Consider the following 23,739-nt stretch of genomic DNA (forward strand, 5'->3'; position numbering starts at 1 on the left):
TGGCCATGGCACAGGGGTTGTCATTCTTGCCTGGCTGCTCTTTTGCTGTTTTAACATTTGTGAATTTTCTAGCACAGTGAAAAAAAGGGTTATTCCCATTGCAAATAGAACATTCATGTCTGCATCTACAGTTCACTTGCCCTTTACACACTGACTTGTTAAATGCCCAGCAACAATTTGGTTTGCATGTCTGACTCTTAATTGCAAGAAACCCGGCAACAAACCCCTCCTTACCTGTTCCCTCGTCTACAGAGGAGCGCAGCCCAATTAGGCAGCCTGTACAATAAAATTATCAGGCTGCCCCAGGGGCCTAATGGTTAAAAGCCAAAACACATGTTGTTGGCCAGGGGTCCTAATGGTCCCAGGTTATCTATTAAAAAATAAACCTATTTCAATAGACGTTCATAAAAAAATCTTTACTGTTTTTTATTAAAAAAAATGCCTGTGATTTCCCCCTTCACACCACTAGCTCTAATTACTGATCACTCAAATCTGCATTACTTAGAAACCATCATTACTGTTCCAAGTTCTGGACTGCAGGAAATCAGAGTGCGGGGTTGTTTCTCACCGAGATTGGTTTAGTAAGAAGAATTGAAGCAACCCAGCACACTTCTGCCCCACCGGGAGCGGCACCAATCATTTCACTGTAGTCCAGCCAGAGCTAGTGGAGCAAAAGGGGGGAAGCACAGGCAAGGGATCGCTTAATGAAAACGTTATAGCGTTTTAAATAAATGTACACTAGAAAAGGGGTTTCTTTTCCAATGGAGAACCTAGAACCAAGCCCTTCGTTTTTTACTTTACTTCTCCTTTTAAGATGTTCACGAAAAGAAGATGCAGGCACCTGAGCTTCTGTCCTCCCTTCCGAAGTCTGCAGCTCAGTAACAGCAGGGAGGCCCCCCCAAGACCAAAAACCCACTGGGCTGAGAACGACTGTCCCCCCTCTGCACCCCCAACTGGCTGCGCTGGCGACAACATTCATTAGAGTGCCCTCTGGTTACCTGCAAAAAAGCAGGTACTTGTAGATATGGGTATGGTTACAAGTCGGCAGGTCTGTGGATTGCAGGTCAGGTTGTGGGTCCCAAAATAAATCTTATAAATCTTAGTTCAGGTAGACAAATAGTCCAATACGCAGTATCTAAAGGGGTTAAAGAGTCTCACAGTTGCATTCCAGGTACAAGTCGGTTCAGGCAGCAGACAGGCCTAAGAGTCAGGAACAAGATAAAAACAGAATTAGAAATTTAGAGCAAACCCAGGAACTTGCAAGAAAGTCCTATATTCGGGCATTGAACCCAGGCCCTGGTGTTTATTTATTTTGAGTTTTCACATCAGGGGGCACATTTACTAATCCACGAACGTCCGAAAGCGTCCAAATGCGTTTTTGTCGTAATGATCGGTATTTTTGCGTTTTTTTTTAGTCGCCGACGCGTTTTTTTCATCGCCGTTACGACTTTATCGTGCCCCCAGGTGTGATGCTCTGCATCCCATTTGGTGGCCGTGGGTGCCACTGTTTGGGACACGGTGCGGATTGGTTTTTCCGCCGTTTACAATTGCTCAATACGAAAAAATGGCAACGAAAAAATTGCTAAAAATATGATAAAGTCGTGATGACGACGAAAAAGTCGTGCAAGATACGAAAAAATTGCGACTGCAATGAAAAAAAAAATCGCAAAATTTTCGTTTCCAATGCGTTTTTTTCCCATTCGGGATTCAGTTTCGAGGATTAGTGTGAGGCTCTGCATCCCATTTGGTGGCCATGGGTGCCACTGTTTGGGACACGGTGCCGGAGAAAAGAGGAGCGCAGTTGAGTGCTCCACACACATAGAGGTATAACATTTTTAGTTAACATTTCTATTGATCTAAATCTAAGTCACATTCTATTTGTTGTTCTTATGAGCAAAATCAAAATAAATCGGTAGTCCACTGGGAAGCCCTCTGTATAAACAAAACCATCTTTTACGTGTTTCACAGGCCAGGAGTAAATGCGTTTATTTGCATTGCTTGTCATATTGTCAAATAATTCGGGGCTGTGGAGTCGGTAGATAAATTCTCTGACTCCGACTCCTCAGTTTCTGATACTTCCGACTCCGACTCCTCTGTTTTTAATAGGCTAATGTATTTTATACATTACATAGTTACATAGTTACATAGGGTTGAAAAAAGACCAGTGTCCATCAAGTTCAACCCATCCAAGTAAACCCAGCACACTTAACCCACACCTACCAATCTATACACTCACATACATAAACTATATATACAACCACTAGTACTAACTGTAGATATTAGTATCACAATAGCCTTGGATATTCTGATTGATCAAGAACTCATCCAGGCCCCTCTTATAGGCATTAACAGAATCTGCCATTACCCCATCACTAGGAAGGGCATTCCATAACCTCACTGCCCTCACCGTGAAAAACCACCTACGCTGCTTCAAATGGAAGCTCCGTTCCTCTAATCTAAAGGGGTGACCTCTGGTGAAGGAAAGGAAGGAGACATACATGTCATTTAACCACAGAACTACTGGCTAGGAAGCCAACACTCTACTGTATTGCCCAATTAAAGCAAAAGACAAACACAATGAAAACAACAAGGTTTGTTTATTTTTATTTTTTAAACAAGTGGCTGGATAGTAATAGCTGGCATAAAAACCAGGAACAGCATTCCCTTCACATATACAAGTATTTCTAGTCCTGCAATTTTTTTTTACTTAATTAGTTATCGGTGAGAGTTAGGCTAGGTTCCCAGTGGGCATTGGGTTCCCTGTAACAGAGGAACCCGACGCAGTGGAGCTGCCGCACCGTAACTGTGCGTTACGTCCCATTTAGTGAAGCATACAGTCAATGAAAAGCTTCATGGTCACTCACCGTGTTCGTTTATGCACTGTGTGCATTGGGCTTTATTCTTATAGCAGAGAAGTAATTAATTTTGACTGTTTGTGAATTGGGACATTTAAACTTGCTTTTTTTTTTTTTATTCCCATTTAAATTTAGTAGGAGTCGGAGTCACTTAAATTTTTGCCGACTCCGACTCCAGGTACCCAAAATTGCCTCTGACTACTCGACTCCGACTCCACAGCCCTGAAATAATTAACTCTGACGTGTTAGCTGGCATTAAGTACACAAGGTGTGTAAGTGTGCCGCTGAGCAGATACAAGCTTATCAACTGGGCCCACTTCATGGATGTGTCAAACAACAAGGCCCAGATGAGTAAATTACTAGATTGCATACAGGACAATGTGCCCTTGTCCGTGCCAACTGGGATGATTTAGTCTATTGATGATGTTCCTGAAAGGGTTTGTATAACAATGAGTAACACTGCTGCAGTTTGTCCGTGAGTCATGGAGACTGATAATCTGACCCTTTGTTTGACTGGAACTCTCATCATTCGCTTTGGTGCCAGCAGTGACAGACACAGCTATCCCAAGCCAACCTGCTACCAGCCCAAACTCCCAGAAAGAACAATAAATATTATCCTTATGTTATCTCCATGGAATTGCTGCCCTATGTCCAGTATGTGAGTGTTACTACCCTAGCCTGCTGTACAAGTAATTACTATATCTATGGCTGGCACCACAGCAGTCGGTGTATAGTCACAACCTTCCTCACTGCCCCGAGTCAATAGGCGCAGCACCCTTGAGCCGAAACAATCAGGTGCAGACCTCATTTGCCCCCTGAACATAATTTCAGTTTTAGGCTCCAGTCACTAAAGGAGACACATAGGATAAATGAATAAAACATAATCTTGTAGGCAATTATGAATATATGGTACCGGTTTTACTTTTATTTGTAAAAAATGGCCCCCGTTATTGGAGCTCCCTATAGATCCTATCAGGTCCCTGTCCGTGTTTAAAATGGGGGGTGGGCGTGTCCTAACAGTTCCTGCCAGAAGCACAGTAGGACAGGCGTAGCCAATCACAGCCCTGCAGTCACACAAGCACAGGCTTCAGTTCCCTATCAGGTCAGCCTAGCTGCCGGTTGGTTCCTATCCTACAGTGCAGTGTACTGAGTGTCGCTGGCCCCCCTGCACAGCCTGGGAAAGGAGGCAGCAGGAAGTGGAACAAATGGGCGGGACTAATAGGGTTTGGGGGGAATTTCTCAATCAATCTATCCGAAACACAGCTTTTTTTTAAACCAAATCCTTCTATTTTTAGAGGAGTATAATGCATTTTCACATGATATGTCTCCTTTAAGAGCTGGAGAGAGTGCGGAGACTGCAACTAAACTGGTAAAGGGGATGGAAGGGTTAAACTATGAGGTTAGACTGTCAGGGTTGGGGTTATTTTCTCTGGAAAAGGGTACTTGTAAGGCAGGGATCCCCAACCTTTTATAACTGTGAGCCACATTCAAAAGGAAAGTAGGTTTGGGGAGCAACACAAGCATGGAAAATGTTCCTGGGGGTGCAAATCAGAGCTACAATTGGCTATTTGGTAGCCCCTATGTGAACTGGCAGCCTACAGAAGGCTCTCTTTGGCTTTACACTGGGTTTTATGCAATTAACTCTTGCTTCCAAGCTAAAAATTCAAAAATGAACGCCTACTTTGAGGCCACGGGGAGCAACATCCAAGGGGTTGGTGAGCAACATGTTGCTCACGAAACACTGGTTGGGGATCACTGTTGTAAGGGAATATGATTACTCTGTATGAGTACATTAGAGGGGATTATAGATAGATGGGGGCGGTCATTTTGGGCTATTTTTTGGAGCCTTGGCAGGTTTGTAGTTCAGTTTTTTTTCTCCTAGTGTTCCTGTTACACTGCATGCTGGGTAATGCAGTTTGTATCAATTATAACTGTAACAATTAGCCTACATCTAGGATTAATATAAAACTACAATACCCAGCATGCAATTGGACAGTACAGTAATTCATTTTTGCTCAACCTATCTGTTCTACAACCTGCTCCCTGCTCTATTACTTTCTACTGTGATGTGCGGGCATATATATACTTTTATTTTTTTATTATTTTTTTTCGTTGTGCATATTGGGCAACTTTCAAAGTGGCTTTTGGACAGTTTTGGGCAGGTTTTAGAACTGATTTTGGCTGGTTTGGAAGAATAAATCTGCCAACCCTGACGCCTTCCAGCACTCCCATAGGAACATTCCAACATGGCCACCCTGAGCTTGTAGCTGTGGGAGAGGGGTGGACTATTGGCTCACAGATGTGGCCCAACAAAAACCGCAGGACAGGTTGGACATCCCTGTGATGTTACAGACTGAAAACATCAATCAATTCTAATTCTATTACGACATTTGTCGTGTCCTCTACCTCCCCTCACAGGGAAGCCATAATGTCCTGGCAAATGCCCTTTCTTCGGCAACCCAAAGCCGAAACCGGACACTGTGACCAGGTAACGCCCACCTCAGAGCCTTCCCCACGCCCACAGGGCAGCAAGCAAAGGGAGGGACTTTTACCTGGGCTAAACCATTGCGAGCAAGTTTGAGGGCACACCCCCTTACAACCTGAGCCTCGTTTTCCTTTCATTCTCTGCCCTTCCCTCGGAGCGCAACAAACTTCCCAATAAGCGGCGGCTTAGTTGCTCCTGGTAGGACAGTGGGCGCCCCTCCCCGTCAATTGGTACGTTCCGCTGTACCTGAGGGGAACTCGGAGCGCAACAAACTTCCCAATAAGCGCCGGCTCAGTTGTTCCTGGTAGGACAGTGGGCGCCCCTCCCCGTCAGTTGGTACGTTCCGCTGTACCTGAGGGGAACTCGGAGCGCAACAAACTTCCCAATAAGCGCCGGCTCAGTTGTTCCTGGTAGGACAGTGGGCGCCCCTCCCCGTCAGTTGGTACGTTCCGCTGTACCTGAGGGGAACACGGAGCGCCGAGTTGCGGCGGGAGAAGACCATGGAAGGGACTGCGATTCCCGCCCTTATAGGTTGCTTGGTCCTGCTTTCAGGTAAGGGATATCTCCGCTTTCGGGAATAAGCGCCCAGCGGGCAACGAGAGGGCTGTTTAGGTAACTTGCCCTGGGGCTGCGCTCCTTTCGAGGTGGGGCAGTAGGACAACTCATTTTACACTGATCCATTGCGCCCCTGGGATCTTTCGTCCCTACTACTTGTTTACTTTCCTGGATTCCATCGTTATCCCGGGGGAGGGGGCGGAAGCTGACTCATTGGCAGGTGAATAGGTTTCCCCCCTGGGGGCGCTGGAATGGTTGCACCGAAACTTCAACAACAATAACGGGGGGAGGGGCTCATCCTGGGACACCTGGGTCTCTCCCAGAAACTGCCGTGCTACCTAGCGCCACCTGCCGGCCGCTGGACGAAACAGAAGCTGCAGTTTGTTCCTTGTTCTGTTGCTGATGTAGATGATCCAGTCTGAATAAAAAAGTCTACCCTGAGTTGAATGTTATTCGCTCTTATATGATTTATACCCTTAAGGGGTATAGTTATCATGCTGTGTGAAAAGTGGAGTGAAGTGTTACCAATGATGTTGCCCAGGGCAACCAATCAGCAATTGGATTTGAACAGCTAGAAAACCAAATCAAAGCATCTGATTGGCTGCTATGAGCAACATCACCATTAATGTTTTACTCCACTTTTTACACAACATGATAAATATACCCCTTAGAATGGTTAAGCTCCTTCTATGCAGTTGGTCAGTTTAAAAATAAAAATGGGGGGAGGGGCAATGACAAGCCCTGCCTCTGGGGTGATGCCCCTGTGTCTCTCCTGAGGGGTCAGGGCTGCTGAACTATACGTAACATTCCCTTTGTGTGATACCTGAAACCCAATCTTTGGAGTTGGCCTTTAAAGCGGATATTCTGGTGTGGCCCCAAGACGTGCGCTTGTAATAAGGCCGAGACACCCTTACACAGGGAATTCACCCACAAATGACCTTATTGAATGGTTTGGCCAGGGCTGCCCAACTGGGGGTTGGATGTGGCCCTCAGGGGAAGCTTCTGCTTTACTATAAAGCAGTGGTTCTCAACCTGTGGGTCGGGACCCCTTTGGGGGTCGAATGACCCTTTCACAGGGGTCACCTTAGACCATTGGAAAACCCATAATTCCAATGGTTTTAGGAATAATTTTATGGATGGGGGTCACCACAACATGAGGAACTGTATTAAAGGGTCGCGGCATTAGGGAGATTGAGAACCACTGCTATAAAGAGTCTCTCTCTCTCTTCCTCTCATTCAGGCACAGTAAATCCTGTCCTGTTAAACTTTAATAGGGTGACACGCTTATTAACACTGGCCCTACAAGAGCACTGGGAATAGTCGGGTTATTCCGACATGGTGACTAATTAGCAGTGAATGTGTTTATAGGGTGTGATTGTGGCGTTTGTGGGCATGAGCAGTGACTGATCGTTACGGGGCATTTGGTGGCACTTTCTCTTCACTAGGTTCCCCGGAGACACATTGCTCAGATATCTAACATCTCCAGTGTGTGGCCCAGAAACCCCCCCCCCCCTGTACTTTCTGGGCTGAGGCACATCAAGGCAAGTGGGGGGGGGGGGGGGATAACAAGGTTAGAGAGTGCAGTTGCACTTTTTAGACTAGAAAAGGAGAAAGTCCGCTGGAGAACGCTGGCAAATGCCCATACCTGGTGCATTTTACCTTCCAGTGCCTGTGCCTGTATGTTACCCAATCACTTAGATTGTAAGCTCTACGGGGCAGGGACCTCCTTCCTTCTGTGTCTCATACCACATGGCAAGGCCTTGAGAAAGGTCCCGATGGGGAATGAAACATAACGTTGGCTGTTCATGCTTTTAATACACGATTGATCTTTTTGGAATATAACTTGGTGTTGCTGGTCTTTTTTGGATATATATATATATATAATTTATTATATCACTTGTCCTCCCTGTGTGTAGTTTTATTCTGTAAGATTGTACAGAGCTGCGTACCTTTGTGGTGCTTTATAGATAGTTATACTTACATATATACATACATACATTTGTTAGTTACTCTGGGGGGTGGCTGTGACTAAGAGGTGCCCACCTTAAGAGTGATCCTATTGCAGACACTAGATGCACTATATATAGAGGCCATACACGGGCAGATTCTAGCTGCCGATATGGGTCCCTTAGACAGATTCAGCAGCTAATCGGCCCGTGTATGGGCACTACCGACAGGCCTGCCCGACTGATATCTGGGCTGAAATCGGCCAGATCTCGATCGAGCAGGTTAGAAAATCTAGTCGGATAGGGGACCATATCGGCTCGTTGATGCAGTCCCCGGACCGACTTTTCCTATGCCCGTTGATATAATTCGATTATTTGGCCCCAGGGCCAAACAACCGAATTACCGCGATTCTCCCGAAATCGCCCACCTGTAGGTGGGGGATATCGGGAGACGATCCGCTCGCTTGGCGACATCGCCAAGCGAGCAGATCGGCCCGTGTATGGGGACCTTTAGGGCGAAGACACAAGGGGTGATTAGTCGCTGCGACTTTTTGAAAAGTCGGGGTGATTAGTCGCTGCGACTTTTTGAAAAGTCGCGGTGACTAATCCGAGCAGTGAAAATGCGCTCAAAGGGGCATGTTTGAAAATTAGTCCGATTGGGGACGTTGATGTGGTCCACGAACTGACGGAAGCCTATACCTGTCGTTTTAATTAGATCGTTTGGCCCCAGGTCCAAAAGACCGAATTAGCCTGATATCGCCTACCCGTAGCGGGGATATTGGGGGAACGTCCGCTCGACCTCACCAAGCGAGCTGATCTTAGCGTGTATGGCCACCTTTATTTATACATCAAATCAAGATTAAAGGGCCAGTTACACCAGAAATAATCACTTGCAGATGAACATTTCAGCGTGGATGATAACCTTTTCCACCACATGTCAGAAATTTTCTAGGGATGCACCAAATCCTCTTTTTTTCAGATTCAGCCGAACCCCCAAATCGTTTGTAAAGGATTTGGCAGAATCTGAATCCTAATATGCTCATTAGGTTGTGTAAGGGTTAAATGTCGCCACGTGACATTTCCGTGTTGCATGATTTTTAGGATTTGATTCGGCCGAATCTTAATCCTGCCGAAGGTATGTTATGAAATGACCTATTGTAAGCAAGTTTTCAATTAGTCTTCATTATTTGTTTTTCATAGTTTTTGAATTATTTGCTGCCTCCTTCTAACTCTTTGCAGCTTTCAAATGGGGGTTACTGAAAACTATTGCTCTGTGAGGCTACAGTTCAGTTGTTATATTATTTTTCTATTTAGACGCTCCCCTATCCATATATCATTCTTTCATTCAAACCGCACCCTTGTTGCTAAGGTAATTTGAATCCAGGCAACCAAATAGCTGCTAAAACTCCAAGCTGGTGAACAAAAACTGAAGTAATTTTTTTTTTAAAAAAAAAAACAAAACTACAAATAATATAAAATGAAGACCAATTGCAAATAGTCTTATAATATTACTCTTTGTCATACTAATAGTTAACCCAAAGGTGAACAATAGGGAAAGAGCCAGTGAAAACAAGTAGACCAAACCACATCATAAATGTAATACTACTGCTTTACTGTGATTTGCTTAGAGTTCCTTCTCTTCTTATCCCTGTAGGGTCGTCCCATGGAATTCAAGTTACCGTGCAAAACCCCTTCAACGTGGTCATTTTATTCCAGCCAATCACCTTAAAGTGCACTTACCAAACCTCCTCCACGCAGCCGCCAATCGTGATGTGGAAATACAAGTCGTTCTGTCGTGATCGCCTGACGGACGCTCTCAACCCGGCGAGCCAAGATGCGCAGATCAATAGCCAGCTGCAGCAGAATAACCCCGGCTTCAACCCCTACGTGGAGTGTCAGGACAGTTCCAGGACGGTGAGGATCGTGGCCACCAAGCAAGGGAGCAGCGTCACACTGGGAGACTTCTACCAAGGGCGGAGAATCACAATAACCAACAGTACGTGGGGTTCAGTTTTTTTTTTTTTTTTTTTTTAACCTAAAAGCGGAGTCAGCGGCACCTTTATAGAAGTTAGGGGAACACAGCAAGAGGGAACTAGGCGTATGTTTAGCCCTTGTATTCCCAGCTACATAGCAGAAGAATCATAGTTTCCTACAAAATACACAACTGCATAGACTTTCACCCCTAAGGGCGAAGACACACGGGGCGATTAGTCAACGCGACTTTTAATTAAGACAGTCGCAATGACTTTTTGCCCTTAGAATTTAATGGCCATTGCAGTGACTGTTCGCACGCACATTTTCGCTGCTTGCATGAGTCACTGTGACTTTTCAAAAAGTTGCGGCGACTAATCGCCCCCTTGTGTCTTCGCCCTAAAGGTCCCCAAGCAAGCGGATCGTCTCCCAATATCCCCACCTACGGGTGGGCGATATTGGGAGAATCCAGGATAATTCGATCATTTGGCCCTGGGCATAGGCAAAGTTGGTCCTGGGACCGCATCAACGAGCCAATGCAGTCCCCTATATGACTAGATTTTCTAACCTGCCCAATTTCAGGCCAGATTTCAGTCGGGCAGGGACCCATATCGCCACCTAGAATCTGCCCGTGTATGGGGACCTTTAGGATGAAGACACACAGGGCTACTAGTAGCAGCTACTTGTCTTGACTACTTTAGCAGAGGCAATTCTCAGGATTGTCTATGGCGGGGGATTTTCAGGTCGCCAAGCAAGTGGATCTTCACCCGATATCCCCACCTACAGGTGGGCAATATAGGGAACATGTAGGCTAATTCGATTGTTTGGCCCTGGGGGGGGGGCAATGGGGCAGTTAGTTCGGGGGCCGCATCAACGAGCCGAATCTTTTAACCTGCCCAGTCGATATCTGCCCAATTTCAGGCCAGATATCGTATGGGCAGGCCCCTCATTCCTGCCCCTACACGGGCCGATAAGCTGCCAAATCGGTCCAAGGGACCCATATCGGCGGCTACAATCAGCCCGTGTATGGCCACCTTTATGGAGGTGGCCTCATAAAATGTAAAACTGGCCAAGGGTTCCTGTGTTGGGGTTACCAGATTAGTGATCTGAAGCCTGAAGCTTCATCTTAAATGGACAGCGATCCCTTTATAGAAGTTCAGGCCCTGTGTGTATTTAGTCACTTGCTAACCTGGAAACTTCATCGGACCCCATTATTTTTACTTGCTGATCAAGCTGCTCATTGCTGATTGGCTGATAATGTTTCAGGCTTAGTCCTTCGATCCGACCCAACCTTTAAGTTGTGTCCAGCTTAAGGCCCATGGCACACCTAGCATTTGCTCTGCTGGAGGAGGACTGCCTGGCCATAGGCTTAAGTGGCAACCCCCAGCAGTGATAGGTGGGATTCTGCCTGAAAATGCTCAAAACCTTTCATGACAATATCTGTTCATCACCATTGGTGAGAATTGGTTATTATTCACTTTAATGGCAGGGAGCCTAATTCCAGTAGGCAAATAAAAGGTACTGTTTTATTATTACAGAGAAAAGGGAATCATTTAACCATGAAATAAACCCAATAGGGCTGTTCTGCCCCAATAAGGATTATTTATATCTTAGTTGGGATCAAGTACAGGTACTGTTTTATTATTACAGAGAAAAGGGAATCATTTAACCATGAAATAAACCCAATAGGGCTGTTCTGCCCCCAATAAGGGGTAATTATATCTTAGTTGGGATCAAGTACAGGTACTGTTTTATTATTACAGAGAAAAGGGAATCATTTAACCATTAAATAAACCCAATAGGACTGTTCTGCCCCAATAAGGGGTAATTATATCTTAGTTGAGATCAAGTACAGGGACTATTTTATTATTACAGAGAAGTAAATCTGAATTATTTGATTAAAATGGAGTCTACGGGAGAAAGGCTTTCCGTAATTCTGAGCTTTCTGGATAATGGGTTTCCGGATAATGGATCCTTTACGTGTACTGTGCAGGTTATATAGGGGCAGATCAAAAAAGGAGGCACCGTATAGAGCATGTCCTTAGTATGCGTTGATTTAATGGCATAGGGCTAACAAGTGACTTTCCCTTCTTTATATTAATATATTTATTTTCTGCCCTTCTAGCCGCAGATCTGACCATTGAGCAGACAGCATGGGGCGACAGCGGCGTGTATTACTGCTCCGTTATATCCAATCAGGATCTCGGAGGGAATAACGAGGCCTACTCTGAGCTTTTGGTACTGGGTAAGGCTGCCCACTTCTGGCTTGTGTTGTAAAGGATCCTGTTCATGTCTGTTTGTATCGATCTACTTGTATTCCTATAATGTATAGGTAATATAGTAAAATGTGGGTGTTTAGAATCACCAAGGAGGTCCATGGCCACATAGAGGCTCAGTGTCAGGAGTATAAGGGGCTCCAAGGTGAATTTTGATATCCTTTTATTTAAATGTAGTAGGTGAAAACGTAAGTTTACATTTATCACAGGAAGGCACTGCCATCTTCTCTCCCCCCCCATATTTTTGGGCTTCCACTACCCCTTAGCCAGGCTACCAAGTCTGAAGTGGGGATGCCTGGGAAGCTAGTGGAAGGTGGTAAACAAATTGGTAACCCCTCGGTTACTTGGGGTTGGGAGCAAGCAGGATCACTGTCTGTATCTGGGGAGAGCCTTTCTTCCAATACCCTGAAAATGCTATTTTATTGCTTATTGAATCAATTTGCGCTAAAATAAATACAATTATTCTCTATACTATATGCTCTATACTATTATAGAAAAGGATTCTTCTGTAGCAGGGGAGCCAAACTTGCAGGGTGCATTAGTACATCTGTAGGGCCCTCTTTATGTAGCAGATGGAACTACCTAGAATACAAACGGTGCTGGTATACTATATGGATTTAAAAGGATCTAAAGCGTTTTTCCATTTCTTTCGTTGTGACCCTATGATTGGCCACGGCTCTGATACCTGTGTAGGTTTCTCTATAGGGGACATATCTTATGCCTGTTGGGTAACCTGCCATCTAAGACACTCATGAAGCCCACTCACTGCCATAGCCCTCATCAACTCTTGTACTTATACACTGCCTTATCCTCACTTGTATGCACAGCCCTCGAGGTAGCCTTTAGGTTTCATTGCTTTCTATGGTACCAAGTTATGTATTCTGCCCCCACCGGAAACCATGAATCTTTATTATCTGTGTGTAGCATACCCCGATACGACGAGTGAGAAATGGCGCCGTCTGAGTTTGGCTATTGGCACATACAGAATAGCAAGGACAAGGCATGGAGTCTGCACCACTATGCACTCGATGCATAGATTTATTTATCTCACTTTTCCCTACGTGTGTACCCACAGGGATCGATGCCAAAAGCACTCAGCAAGGCTCCTACACACCAGCACGTGTCTGGCAACTGTATGTGTTGCAGAGATTGCTTCCTTAGGCATTAGAGGGGCGCCCTCTTTCTCTGAGGCCTGGATATGGCAGGGCTGCTCCTTGACATACAGCGTGATCTCTGGGAAACCAGCGTGTTTCCTTAACTGGAATAACAAGTTACACAGGAACAGGCTCATACATGTCTGCTTTCTGCATTCTCTTGAAGACGTCTGGTTCTTGGGTTACTGATCCATTCTGTCCCTGTGTTCTCACTCATCCTGCAGCCTATCTCTGATATCACAAAGAGCGTCAGATCTCGATCTTCTTGATCGGACGGTTTAAAAGATTTTGAGAGCAAAATCTGCATTTAGGGCTGAATCATCCGGTTGAGGTAGAATCCCCATTGTTTTTACCTCCATATCTGACAATTCAGCTCTTAACGTCAATGGAGGGGAAGATTGTTACTGGTATGTGTATGGCAACCTTTAGGGTGAAGACACACCGAGCTACTAGTAGCAGCTACTTGTCACCTCTACAGAAATAGACCGATGCTGATCTGATAATTGTCTCTGTGTGTTTTAGCAGAGGCAATTCTCAGTATTGTCTATGGCAGAGTATTTTCTGGTGCTTAGTAGCTGTGACAAGTAGCTGCTACTAGTAGTTCTGTGTGTCTTCACCCTAAGGGCAGTGGCACACATGAAGATTAGTTGCCTACGATAAATCTTCACTACCGTGGGCAACTAATCTCCTTTAAATGCCATCCCACCAGCAAGAATGTAAATCACCGGTGGGATGGCATACACGTCGCTACGATTTGCCGAAGTTGCCTTGAGAGGAAAATTCAGGCGACTTCGGGAAACCGATTTATCGCAGGCAACTAATCTCCCCGTTTGTCACTGCCCTCGAGTTGCGAGATAATTACCCAGCCTTATTTCCTTTGTGCAATGCTAAATACCCCCTGCTGCTCCATTTACAGCTCGGCAACAGACTCATTGAGGCTGAGGAACAAGGAATTTCGTCTCCCCCCAAACTGCTTTGATTCCTACATTATCTGCTGCCTATGGAGGTGCCCCACAGTACAACTGGGTGCCTGTAGCTAAGGATGTCTCACTGTGCGTCAATAAAGCTCCCCATAACCCCTATTCATGCATCTGTCCTCTTGTAATGGATTGCCTTTGGCTTTATGCTAGCAATCAAGTTGTTTATTGGTCTCCCTTGTGGCTGCGGACTTGGGACATATAAGCCTAGTATCCCTGCCATAAAGCAATACAGAGTGTTGGCTGCACAAGGACTACAGGCAGATAAGCAAGAGTAATGGCCGGGGGTCTTACTGTCTATTGTTAGCCATTGAATACATGAGCATTGAGATATGTGGAGGATATTGTAGGTCCCCCAAGGATATCGCACTATTCACAATACATTCGCAGATTTTTCCGTTGGCCAAACAAAATGTTCTAACCTGGCGGATCGACTAAACCACCGATCACCACAGCACGAAAATTAGCGGGAGGATGATTTAGAGCCCACGCGGTCCAAAAATCGTTACGAGTATGACCGAGAGAATCTTGTCCATGACTTTGTCCGTAGCAGCTTAAGATAGGCCTTGTTAGGCCGTCTGTTGTGTGTCAGTGGCACTGCACGTGCTCAGTGTGCTCTGGGCTGCTGTGAGAAGCTGAGCTTATGGGTTGTGGAAACAACAGGGCTTGAAGTTACACTGCTACTTATTGGTGCCCTGGTTTTCCCCTAATCCCTTCTATCGTGTGTGTCTTGGTTTGATAATGGATTTATTTTTATGGCAGGTTTAAGTAAAGCCTTGTGCCATGTCTGTATGTAACGGTACCGTCTTCTGTCCCTTAGAGCTAGCAATCTCCTCCAGCATTACCCTGAAGTTGGTTGCACCCCTATGGTCCCTAACAATATACCCCAGGGTACATGGTCCGTGTTTGATCCTTAGAGTCAGGGCTTAGGGTGGCTCCTAGGGAAGGCTTACAGCTAGCCCTTCTGAGAGATATTCATGTAGCCGTATGGACCGGTCTGGCACAGCCCAGTGGCCAAGGTGGCTTTCTCTTTAGGGTTAGTGCCTCTGATGCTAATGATGTGCTCAAAGTATTGCTAATTCTTTAACCATTCCCAGCAGGATTCCTCCTTATTTTACCTTATAAAAAAAAAACCTATTTGGTAATATTTCTTTCTTTTGTTCTCTAGGTAGAACGTCAGGGATCTCTCAAGTTGAAATTTTGCCAGACTTTCAGATAGGGGACATGGAAGGTAATTGTTCCATGGCCGTTGCCAATCCTCTGTAGTGTAGCCGTGTCTATTTATCCATTGTCCCTCTGTGCAACCTCTAGTTGTCAGGATATTGAGAGATGAAGGGAGTTTTAACCTCCTGAGCATGTTGCACTACTATATAATCCTTATGGATGGATTATATGCCTTTCTTTGGGATCTCTTGCCTTTCAGTGCTGCCCCTAGTGGTCAGTGGTGACATTGTTGCGGTATCCCAGCAATTCAATCAATCTGTTTTTCTATCTCTTTATGGAATGGTTCTGCGCTTGACTAGGACTCGGGCTCCGTATCGGTCGCTGCTGTGGTTCTATAGGTGCCCTATATGTTCCTCTTTGCTTGAGTGATGGAAATACACATGTAGGTGTTGCCAGCCTTTCAGCTAAGGTGGGGACTAAAGCACCCAGTATTCTTTAAGCTGTTCATGGGTATGTGGGTGTTGTAGGTCCCAAGCTAGAGGGGTACAGGGCAGACATTGCTGGCTGTTACTTGCATACTATGATGGAAGTATACATGTAGAATAGATGGATTTAGTTACCTGTGTGTATGCTTAACCCTTTTCTTTTAAAATGATATATTTATCATGAAGATAATATATATATATTTCTATGCTTCCAATGCCTTTACTATACATGGCTGGAAATTTGTACTAGTCTATTACTCCATTAAAGGGAAACAACAACAATGGATGAATATATAACTTTTCCTATTATTTGACCCCTGACAAAGTTCTTTCCCACCATGTATAAGTATAATTATCTCCTGCTATACACTGAAAGCTTTGCTAGAAGGTTGCCTAGTAAAGTTGGGGGCAGTCACGGCATGTCTGCGGTTTTACTCTGCCGTTATACATAATTCCATTCGTGTGGCGCCAATAGCAGCGGAATTGCCAGATCAGCTCACAGACGGCACAGACAGACTTATGTGAAGTCCCGTTTTATCTCCCAGCGATGAAATTTGCACATTTATTTCTGTATACATTCTGTACCACCATCCCCTGTGCAATGTACAATCTAACCCACTTGTGTATTTCTGTTTTGCAGACTGGCTCTTCGTCGTTCTTGTGGTCCTTGGCGGCTTCCTTGTTTTTCTGCTCATTGGAGTTTGCTGGTGCCAGTGCTGCCCACACACCTGCTGCTGTTACGTGCGCTGCCCGTGTTGCCCGGAGAAATGCTGCTGCCCTCGAGCATGTATGTCCCTATTAATATAAGGAGGGGGTTGGACCTGTTGAACTACAGATACCAGCAGGCTGTTGGGGAATGAGCAAGGGCAGTGATGGGTGGGTGCGGGCCTATATGTGCAATATTGGCAGGTTGTAGACTGGTTTGGGCTGAGCTATTTTTACACCCTCTCTGCCCGTGACCTTACTTTGTCCAGCTTCCGCCTCTAGAAGCCGCTGTTTATAGGCACATGCCTGCCCTGCCCCCTTTGTGGCATCAGAGATGGCGCTGGTCTACAAATAGATGCGCATTACTGGGTCAGATTTGAAGCAGGCAGGTTAGGGTCGTATTCGTGTTGACATTTTGTCAACCCGTACCTCACTACTGTAAGGCGATTAAAATTAGAAACTGTTTAACTGACTCTAGAAGTCATTACCTAATATATCGGGGTGACTTCTTAGTTTCCTAAACTTTTATTGTTAAGGTGCACTTACTCCTTCCATGTCTAGAAGCAGCAAAGGCATTACAGTGACACCTAGTGGTATATTGTAGACAGAGACGGAACGGCTTCATTATAAGCAGGTGCAAACTGAACAATCAATTACTTATAATAATAATAAAAATTAGTGGATTATTGTTATTACTATTTTTATTATTAGTCTTTGGCAGGGCATACTTTGCCGTAAAGCACCTTTTTCTGGTCCTAGATTTGGCCAAACCCTTACCCAATTTAATCTTCAGGCTGGGCCCCCTTAGCTCATGACAAGGTTACAGATATATAGTAACACTGGGGTAACGGTCACCCCGCTATAGTTCCAGGGGTACCCAGGGCACAAATAAGCACTCGCCCCCTTAGCCCATAACAAGGTTACAGATATATAGAAACATTAGGGTAACAGTCACCCTTCTATAGTTCCGGGGGTACCCAGGGCACAAATAAGCACTCACCCCAAATCCCCCCTAACTGGCCTTCAGGCTGGGCCCCCTTAGCCCATAACAAGGTTACAGATATATAGAAACATTGGGGTAACAGTCACCCTGCTATAGTTCCAGGGGTACCCAGGGCACAAATAAGCACTCACCCCAAATCCCCCCCTAACTGGCCTTCAGGCTGGGCCCCCTTAGCCCATAACAAGGTTACAGATATATAGAAACATTGGGGTAACAGTCACCCTGCTATAGTTCCAGGGGTACCCAGGGCACAAATAAGCACTCACCCCAAATACCCCCCTAACTGGCCTTCAGGCTGGGCCCCCTTAGCCCATAACAAGGTTACAGATATATAGAAACATTGGGGTAACAGTCACCCTGCTATAGTTCCAGGGGTACCCAGGGCTCAAATAAGCACTCGCCCCAAATCCCCCCCTAACTGGCCTTCAGGCTGGGCCCCCTTAGCCCATAACAAGGTTACAGATATAGAAACATTGGGGTAACAGTCATCCTCTGCCTTTAGGCTGGACCTACCCCATAGCCCTGCTTTAAATGGCACCAGTCACACAGTGTTGCAGTTGGGTATGGCTATTCTCTTGAGGAGACACCATAGCATTGAAGTGTATCTCAGAGCTTGCATTTAATTGGTTAATCCTATGTTCTCTTTTTATAGTGTATGAAGCAGGAAAGGCAGCTACTGCCGGAGCCCCTAGTATCTATGCTCCCAGTGTCTATGCCCCATCAATGTACTCCCATCCAAGCCAAGTGAAGATACCCCCGCCAGGTTCTGTGATCCAGATGGGACCAGTGCCGCCCATGTACAATGGATATGGAATGGATTATGATGCAGCAAGTTCAGGTATGTCTCTGCACTGTATCTACAGATGTGTGCAATAATATTCTTATAGTAGCTTCGTGCCTTCCTTAGGGTCTGAATTTTTTCAGTCACATCTGTTGCGCAAACTCACGTGCATCCAATTAGCACAGCACAAGATTTCTGGCAAGTGGTCAGGAAACGCAGCGCAGTCCAGGTGTTCGTCTGTGAGCCGGATATTGTAATTGGTGGGGGCAGGCACAGATGCTAAAGAAGCGCCACTTAGTCACCCTGGCCCGTGCTGTGCTCTCGCTAAATAGGGATAATTCCTTCCTATATTTGCTTGCGCCCCCACTGTACATTTATTTATAGGATGAATTTGTTTGTCCCTTTATAGTTTTACACCAAGAATGGCAAGGTAAATCTTGTACTTTTATTTTTTGCAGTGGGCGGACACAGCTCCCAGGCTCCTCTCATTCGGGACAACGACGGCGTAACTTCTGGTAATTAGAAAGCCCTATTTATAGGCATTTTAATATGCATGGCATTCCTCTCTAATGATAACGAGGGATGGCGGCCACAATTAACTGTGACAATATGATCTGTTACACATGTTAATTGCATCTGTTCTCTTTTGGGCTGCTTCAGCCTGTACTCCCCAGATTTATCTGGTTTACCCTGTTATTTAGCTCCCACATTAATATTACAGTTACAGTGCCCAGACTTGGCCTATGGGTAAATGACCAGTACAAGTTGCCCATTAGTCTAGGAACCCAGAATGCATTGGGTCTAATCAAAGGGTTTAGAGAGGAATTAATTATAAATTGTAACTTATAATTCTCACCCCCCCCAGTTCGAAGTGGCTACCGAATCCAAGCCAACCAGCAGGACGACTCCATGAGAGTTCTCTATTACATGGAGAAAGAGCTGGCAAATTTCGATCCGGCGAGACCGGGAGAACAGAATAACAGATTTGAGAAAGGTGAGTTTTATTTCTTAATATGAGGGTAGAACATTTAGAGAAATTATTGTTACCCCCTTCACAACTGTGAGTGTTTAAGCAAAATTATTGTAAATTTGTCCCACCTGCTGTACCGATGGATATTGGTTCATTTCTAGGGCAGTTTGCCTGATTGGGTAGCTAGGGAGCTGTCTGTCTGGGGTGTAGCGGCAATAGTATGTAGGACTTGGTCCTGATTGGAGGATCCTGCTTGCTGCAGGCCATGTGGAATCTGGTATAAGTTGTTACACATTTAATTTAATGTGTTAATTTATTTTATCTTTCTGCAGCTTCGGCAATGAGTGAGATTAGTTCTCTGCACGATGACGAACGCAGGAACAACCTGCGAAACGACATGGGCCGCCTACGTAACCAGGGCATGACTCCCATCCGGGATGTTGAAGAGGAAAGCCTGCTTGGCAGTGAATACAGGCGCCCCCCATCCTCAAGGCAAGACCCATATGACGATAGGTTCCGCGGGGGTCCGCCTTTAGAGAGACGCGGGCGCGCCCATTCTGTGGATGACCTGGACGATTACGACAGAAGAGATCGCTATGCACACCGCGACCAGCCCCCTGACAACCGTAACCGCGTAAGGCGTAACTCTGACGATGACCATAGCAGCCGGGGCTACGGTAGAGGCAACCAAAGTCGCTCCCCTGACCCACGCGATGATTACTACGGAGGAAGGAGGAGCCGGAGCAGAGACGACCTGAGCGACCTAGACCGACATCCTCGGGATCAAGAGTACGACGACCGCTTTCTGGAGGACGTTCTGAGGAGGAAACAGCAGAGGGCAGGAAGCAGGGACGGCCTGGACAACGTCGGAAGGAACGGTCGCTCAGACGGGAGAAAGAATCGCAATGATGATGATGGTTTCCCTCCTCCGCCACCTCCTTACACTGAAACGGAGTCTGTGTCCTCCAGAGGGAAGAAGTTGAAAAGGGTAAGTGTTTGGTGTCCCAGCCACACAGACAGTATTGCGGAGACTGATACTTTGCCTACTATTCACTCCGTGCATCAGCTGCGTGCCAGGGGGATTGTGGGTATCTGAATGCAGCACATACAGAAACATCTGCCACATGGGTGTATAGAAATACACAGGTGCCTCTGACATTTGGTGGCAACTGAACCATTCCGAAGCCAGGCTTTGGGGCGGGCAGGCTAGGAACCAATCAGCAGTCAGGCTTCAGTTCCCTGGCAGGTCAGCCTGTCTTTGATGCTGTGATTGGCTATCCCCCTCCTACTGTGCTTCTGGCACGCACCGTTAGGACACGCCCACCCCCTCATTTGAAACATGGACAGGGACCTGAGAGGATCTATAGGGAGCTCTAATAAAGGGGCCATTTTTACAGATAGGGTTAATTTTGAGTATTAATGCCAGTATCCCTATTGCTATGACTGCAGTAGCTGCTGATTGCTTAAACATAAAATGGCTGCCAGGATCAATGCTTTGCACTGCGCTAATCTATTTTTTTTTATCTTTCAGGGCGAAGCTTTAAGCCGCGAGAGTTTGATCGTTTAAATACTCAGGTAGCCGGCCAAGCCAAAGAAACTCTACCAGAATCCTGATAAATTGGCTTTTTTATGTGTATATACCACACAGACTTTATTTTTTCCTTTTTTTTATACGAGTGTCACGTGCATTTTTACTATTTGCAGCCATTATCCTGCGCTAATGAATTGTACAATCAGTTTATTGTAAACCTTCAGGTACAGAACCTTTTTTTTTTTTTAATTTAATTTTTTTTCTCAAAAAGTAAACAAAAAAACAACTTATTGTGAATACAGAGGTATCCGCCTCTGTGCCTTGTATTATACTGAATTGTAGGTAGTTGTTGCCCAGTCATCTTATCTCTGGGTAGAGGCTAGTCTGAAATACACTTTTGGTTTAGGCCTTTTTTTTATTGTTCTGGAAATGCTCTTTGTTTACTTGTAAATAGTAGGTTTATATTTAGCTCTGTTATTAATAATCTAGGTATTGGTGAATGTCCCTTAGATTCACTCCTCTGTGGCCTTCAAGATCTGTGTGTGCCAGCTGTATATACCCGTATAAGGCTGCAATATCCAGGGGGCCGGTGGCACACTGAGGGTATATAAGTGCGTGCCTTCTGTTAGTCCCACGGATCTGTGGGCCCCCGGTGGGGAAGGGTTTAGCATTAAATCATAAACTACTGAGTGCTATATCCTCCTGCTTACTGTGTGTGCAGCCTCTGCAGGGCCACTAGGTGGCGCTGTGCAGATCCTGTATAAGTGGGATACACTGTCAGTTCCTGTGATGATTTTTATATATAGTTAAGAGAACATTTGCACAAGCAGTACTCCATAATTTCTCATGATAAAACTGTACATTCATGTCACCGTGCCCTGCCTACTGAATAAATGAATTTTCCGTATCAGTCTTTGTCTTTGACTTTTTTTTTTCCGAACATGCACAAGGGTTTCGGCAGAACAGAATGGTTCCCTATGGGATTCTCTGCAGATCTTACACGACGGGGGCAGCTGCCATATAATTACATGGGTAACTTCAGTTGAATAAAGACTTAAGTCCATCAAGTTCAACCCCTCCAAACAAACCCAGTGCATATATACACATTCATACTGACCTATCTATACACTTTTTTTTATATATATATACCAATATCTGTACTCATTGTAGATTTTTAGTATCTAAGTATCGAAGAGGTGTGTACTGTGCTCACCTGTTATGGGCTAAGGGGGCCCAGCCTGAAGGCCAGTTAGGGGGAGATTTGGGGTGAGTGCTTATTTGTGCCCTGGGTACCCCTGGAACTATAGCAGGGTGACTGTTACCCCAATGTTTCTATATATCTGTAACCTTGTTATGGGCTAAGGGGGCCCAGCCTGAAGGCCAGTTAGGGGGGGATTTGGGGTGAGTGCTTATTTGTGCCCTGGGTACCCCTGGAACTATAGCGGGGTGACTGTTACCCCAATGTTTCTATATATCTGTAACCTTGTTATGGGCTAAGGGGGCCCAGCCTGAAGGCCAGTTAGGGGGGGATTTGGGGTGAGTGCTTATTTGTGCCCTGGGTACCCCTGGAGCTATAGCGGGGTGACTGTTACCCCAATGTTTCTATATATCTGTAACCTTGTTATGGGCTAAGGGGGCCCAGCCTGAAGGCCAGTTAGGGGGGATTTGGGGTGAGTGCTTATTTGTGCCCTGGGTACCCCTGGAACTATAGCAGGGTGACTGTTACCCCAATGTTTCTATATATCTGTAACCTTGTTATGGGCTAAGGGGGCCCAGCCTGAAGGCCAGTTAGGGGGGGATTTGGGGTGAGCTCCCCTTGAAGTCCAACTTGCAAACTAATTTGTGACTTTTGGAGGCAAATAGTGTGATGCTCGGAACAATAAACTAGTACAGCCATGTTTTAAGGCATCTGTGAACTTGTGATGACTGACCACAGTTTGAATCACAAGGTGGGGTTTGCACTTGAAAATCTGAAAACTGCTGCTTAACTTCCCACTAAAGTGTGTTCTTGGCATGAAAGATACAGCTTCACTTGGATGCACTTTGGAAGTACAGAGACACAGTTTCACCCCAAGCAGAGCCTCCTGCAGGCCAGCAGTCCCCATAAGGCAACCAAATAGCCAATCACAGCCCTTATTTGGTATCCCCTAAAGAAGTTTTTCATGCTTGCATGGCTCCCCAACACTTGGTACATCTGAGTGTGGCTCAAAAGTATAAAAGGTTGGGGATCCCTGTTCTATTCACGTATGATTTAGGGCAGTGATCCCCAACCAGTGGCTCAGGGGCAACATGTTGCTCCCCAACCCCTTGGATGTTGCTCTCAGTGCCCCCAAACCAGGGAGTTATTTTTGAATTCCTGACTTGGGGGCAAGTTTTGGTTGAATAAAAACAAGATTTCCTACCAAATAAAGTCCCTGTAAGCTGATAGGGTGCATAGAGGCTGCCTAATAGCCAATCACAGCCCTTATTTGGCTCCTCCATGAACTTTTATGGTGCTTGTGTTGCTCTCCAAGTCTTTTTACATTTGACTGTGGCTCACGAGTAAGAAAAGTTGGGGACCCCTGATTTAGGGGGTGCAGGCCAACAGCTAACTCTGCTGTTATACTTCACCTTTACTGTCTCAATGCTTCTTTCTCAATACCTGGGGACATTTAACCCATGTTTTCCTGTCTCTTGCTTCTCACCCTCACTCAGGACCGCCATCAGGGAGGGAGAGGGGGTACTGTTGTGCAGGGCCCTATTAAAATCGCCTTCAGATGGGGGCCCAGGCTCATAGTGAAAGTTATATAAATTGTGTAAGTTACGCATAAGGTTACGTTAAAACGTACGCATTTTCCATAACTTTATCTATAAATGTCTATCTATAATCCTCTTTGGATGC

The 23,739-nt window shown here is 45.6% G+C and overlaps 1 protein-coding gene across 2 annotated transcripts; it reads left to right on the forward strand.

Moving 5' to 3' along the window:
* Nucleotides 1-5,668: 5,668 nt before the first annotated feature.
* On the forward strand, nucleotides 5,669-21,768 carry lsr (lipolysis stimulated lipoprotein receptor). Of its 2 annotated transcripts, NM_001015935.2 has the most exon segments (10): nucleotides 5,772-5,892; nucleotides 9,496-9,837; nucleotides 11,938-12,057; nucleotides 15,388-15,450; nucleotides 16,509-16,655; nucleotides 18,229-18,414; nucleotides 18,816-18,872; nucleotides 19,223-19,351; nucleotides 19,660-20,315; nucleotides 20,859-21,765. In NM_001015935.2, coding segments are annotated over 10 exon segments (1,788 nt in total). In that variant the 5' UTR covers nucleotides 5,772-5,840; the 3' UTR covers nucleotides 20,895-21,765.
* The last annotated feature ends 1,971 nt before the right edge of the window (nucleotides 21,769-23,739 follow it).

Source organism: Xenopus tropicalis, chromosome 7, assembly GCF_000004195.4.
Source record: "Xenopus tropicalis strain Nigerian chromosome 7, UCB_Xtro_10.0, whole genome shotgun sequence".
Lineage (NCBI taxonomy): Eukaryota > Metazoa > Chordata > Amphibia > Anura > Pipidae > Xenopus > Xenopus tropicalis.

Excerpts from the sequence above, each read along its gene's own strand:
- lsr (XM_018095387.2), top strand. The coding sequence starts at position 5,841 with ATGGAAGGGACTGCGATTCCCGCCCTTATAGGTTGCTTGGTCCTGCTT. Across the intron at positions 9,838-11,937 it reads GAGAATCACAATAACCAACA|CCGCAGATCTGACCATTGAG; the intron begins GTACGTGGGGTT and ends CTGCCCTTCTAG. Across the intron at positions 16,656-18,228 it reads ATGCTGCTGCCCTCGAGCAT|TGTATGAAGCAGGAAAGGCA; the intron begins GTATGTCCCTAT and ends CTCTTTTTATAG.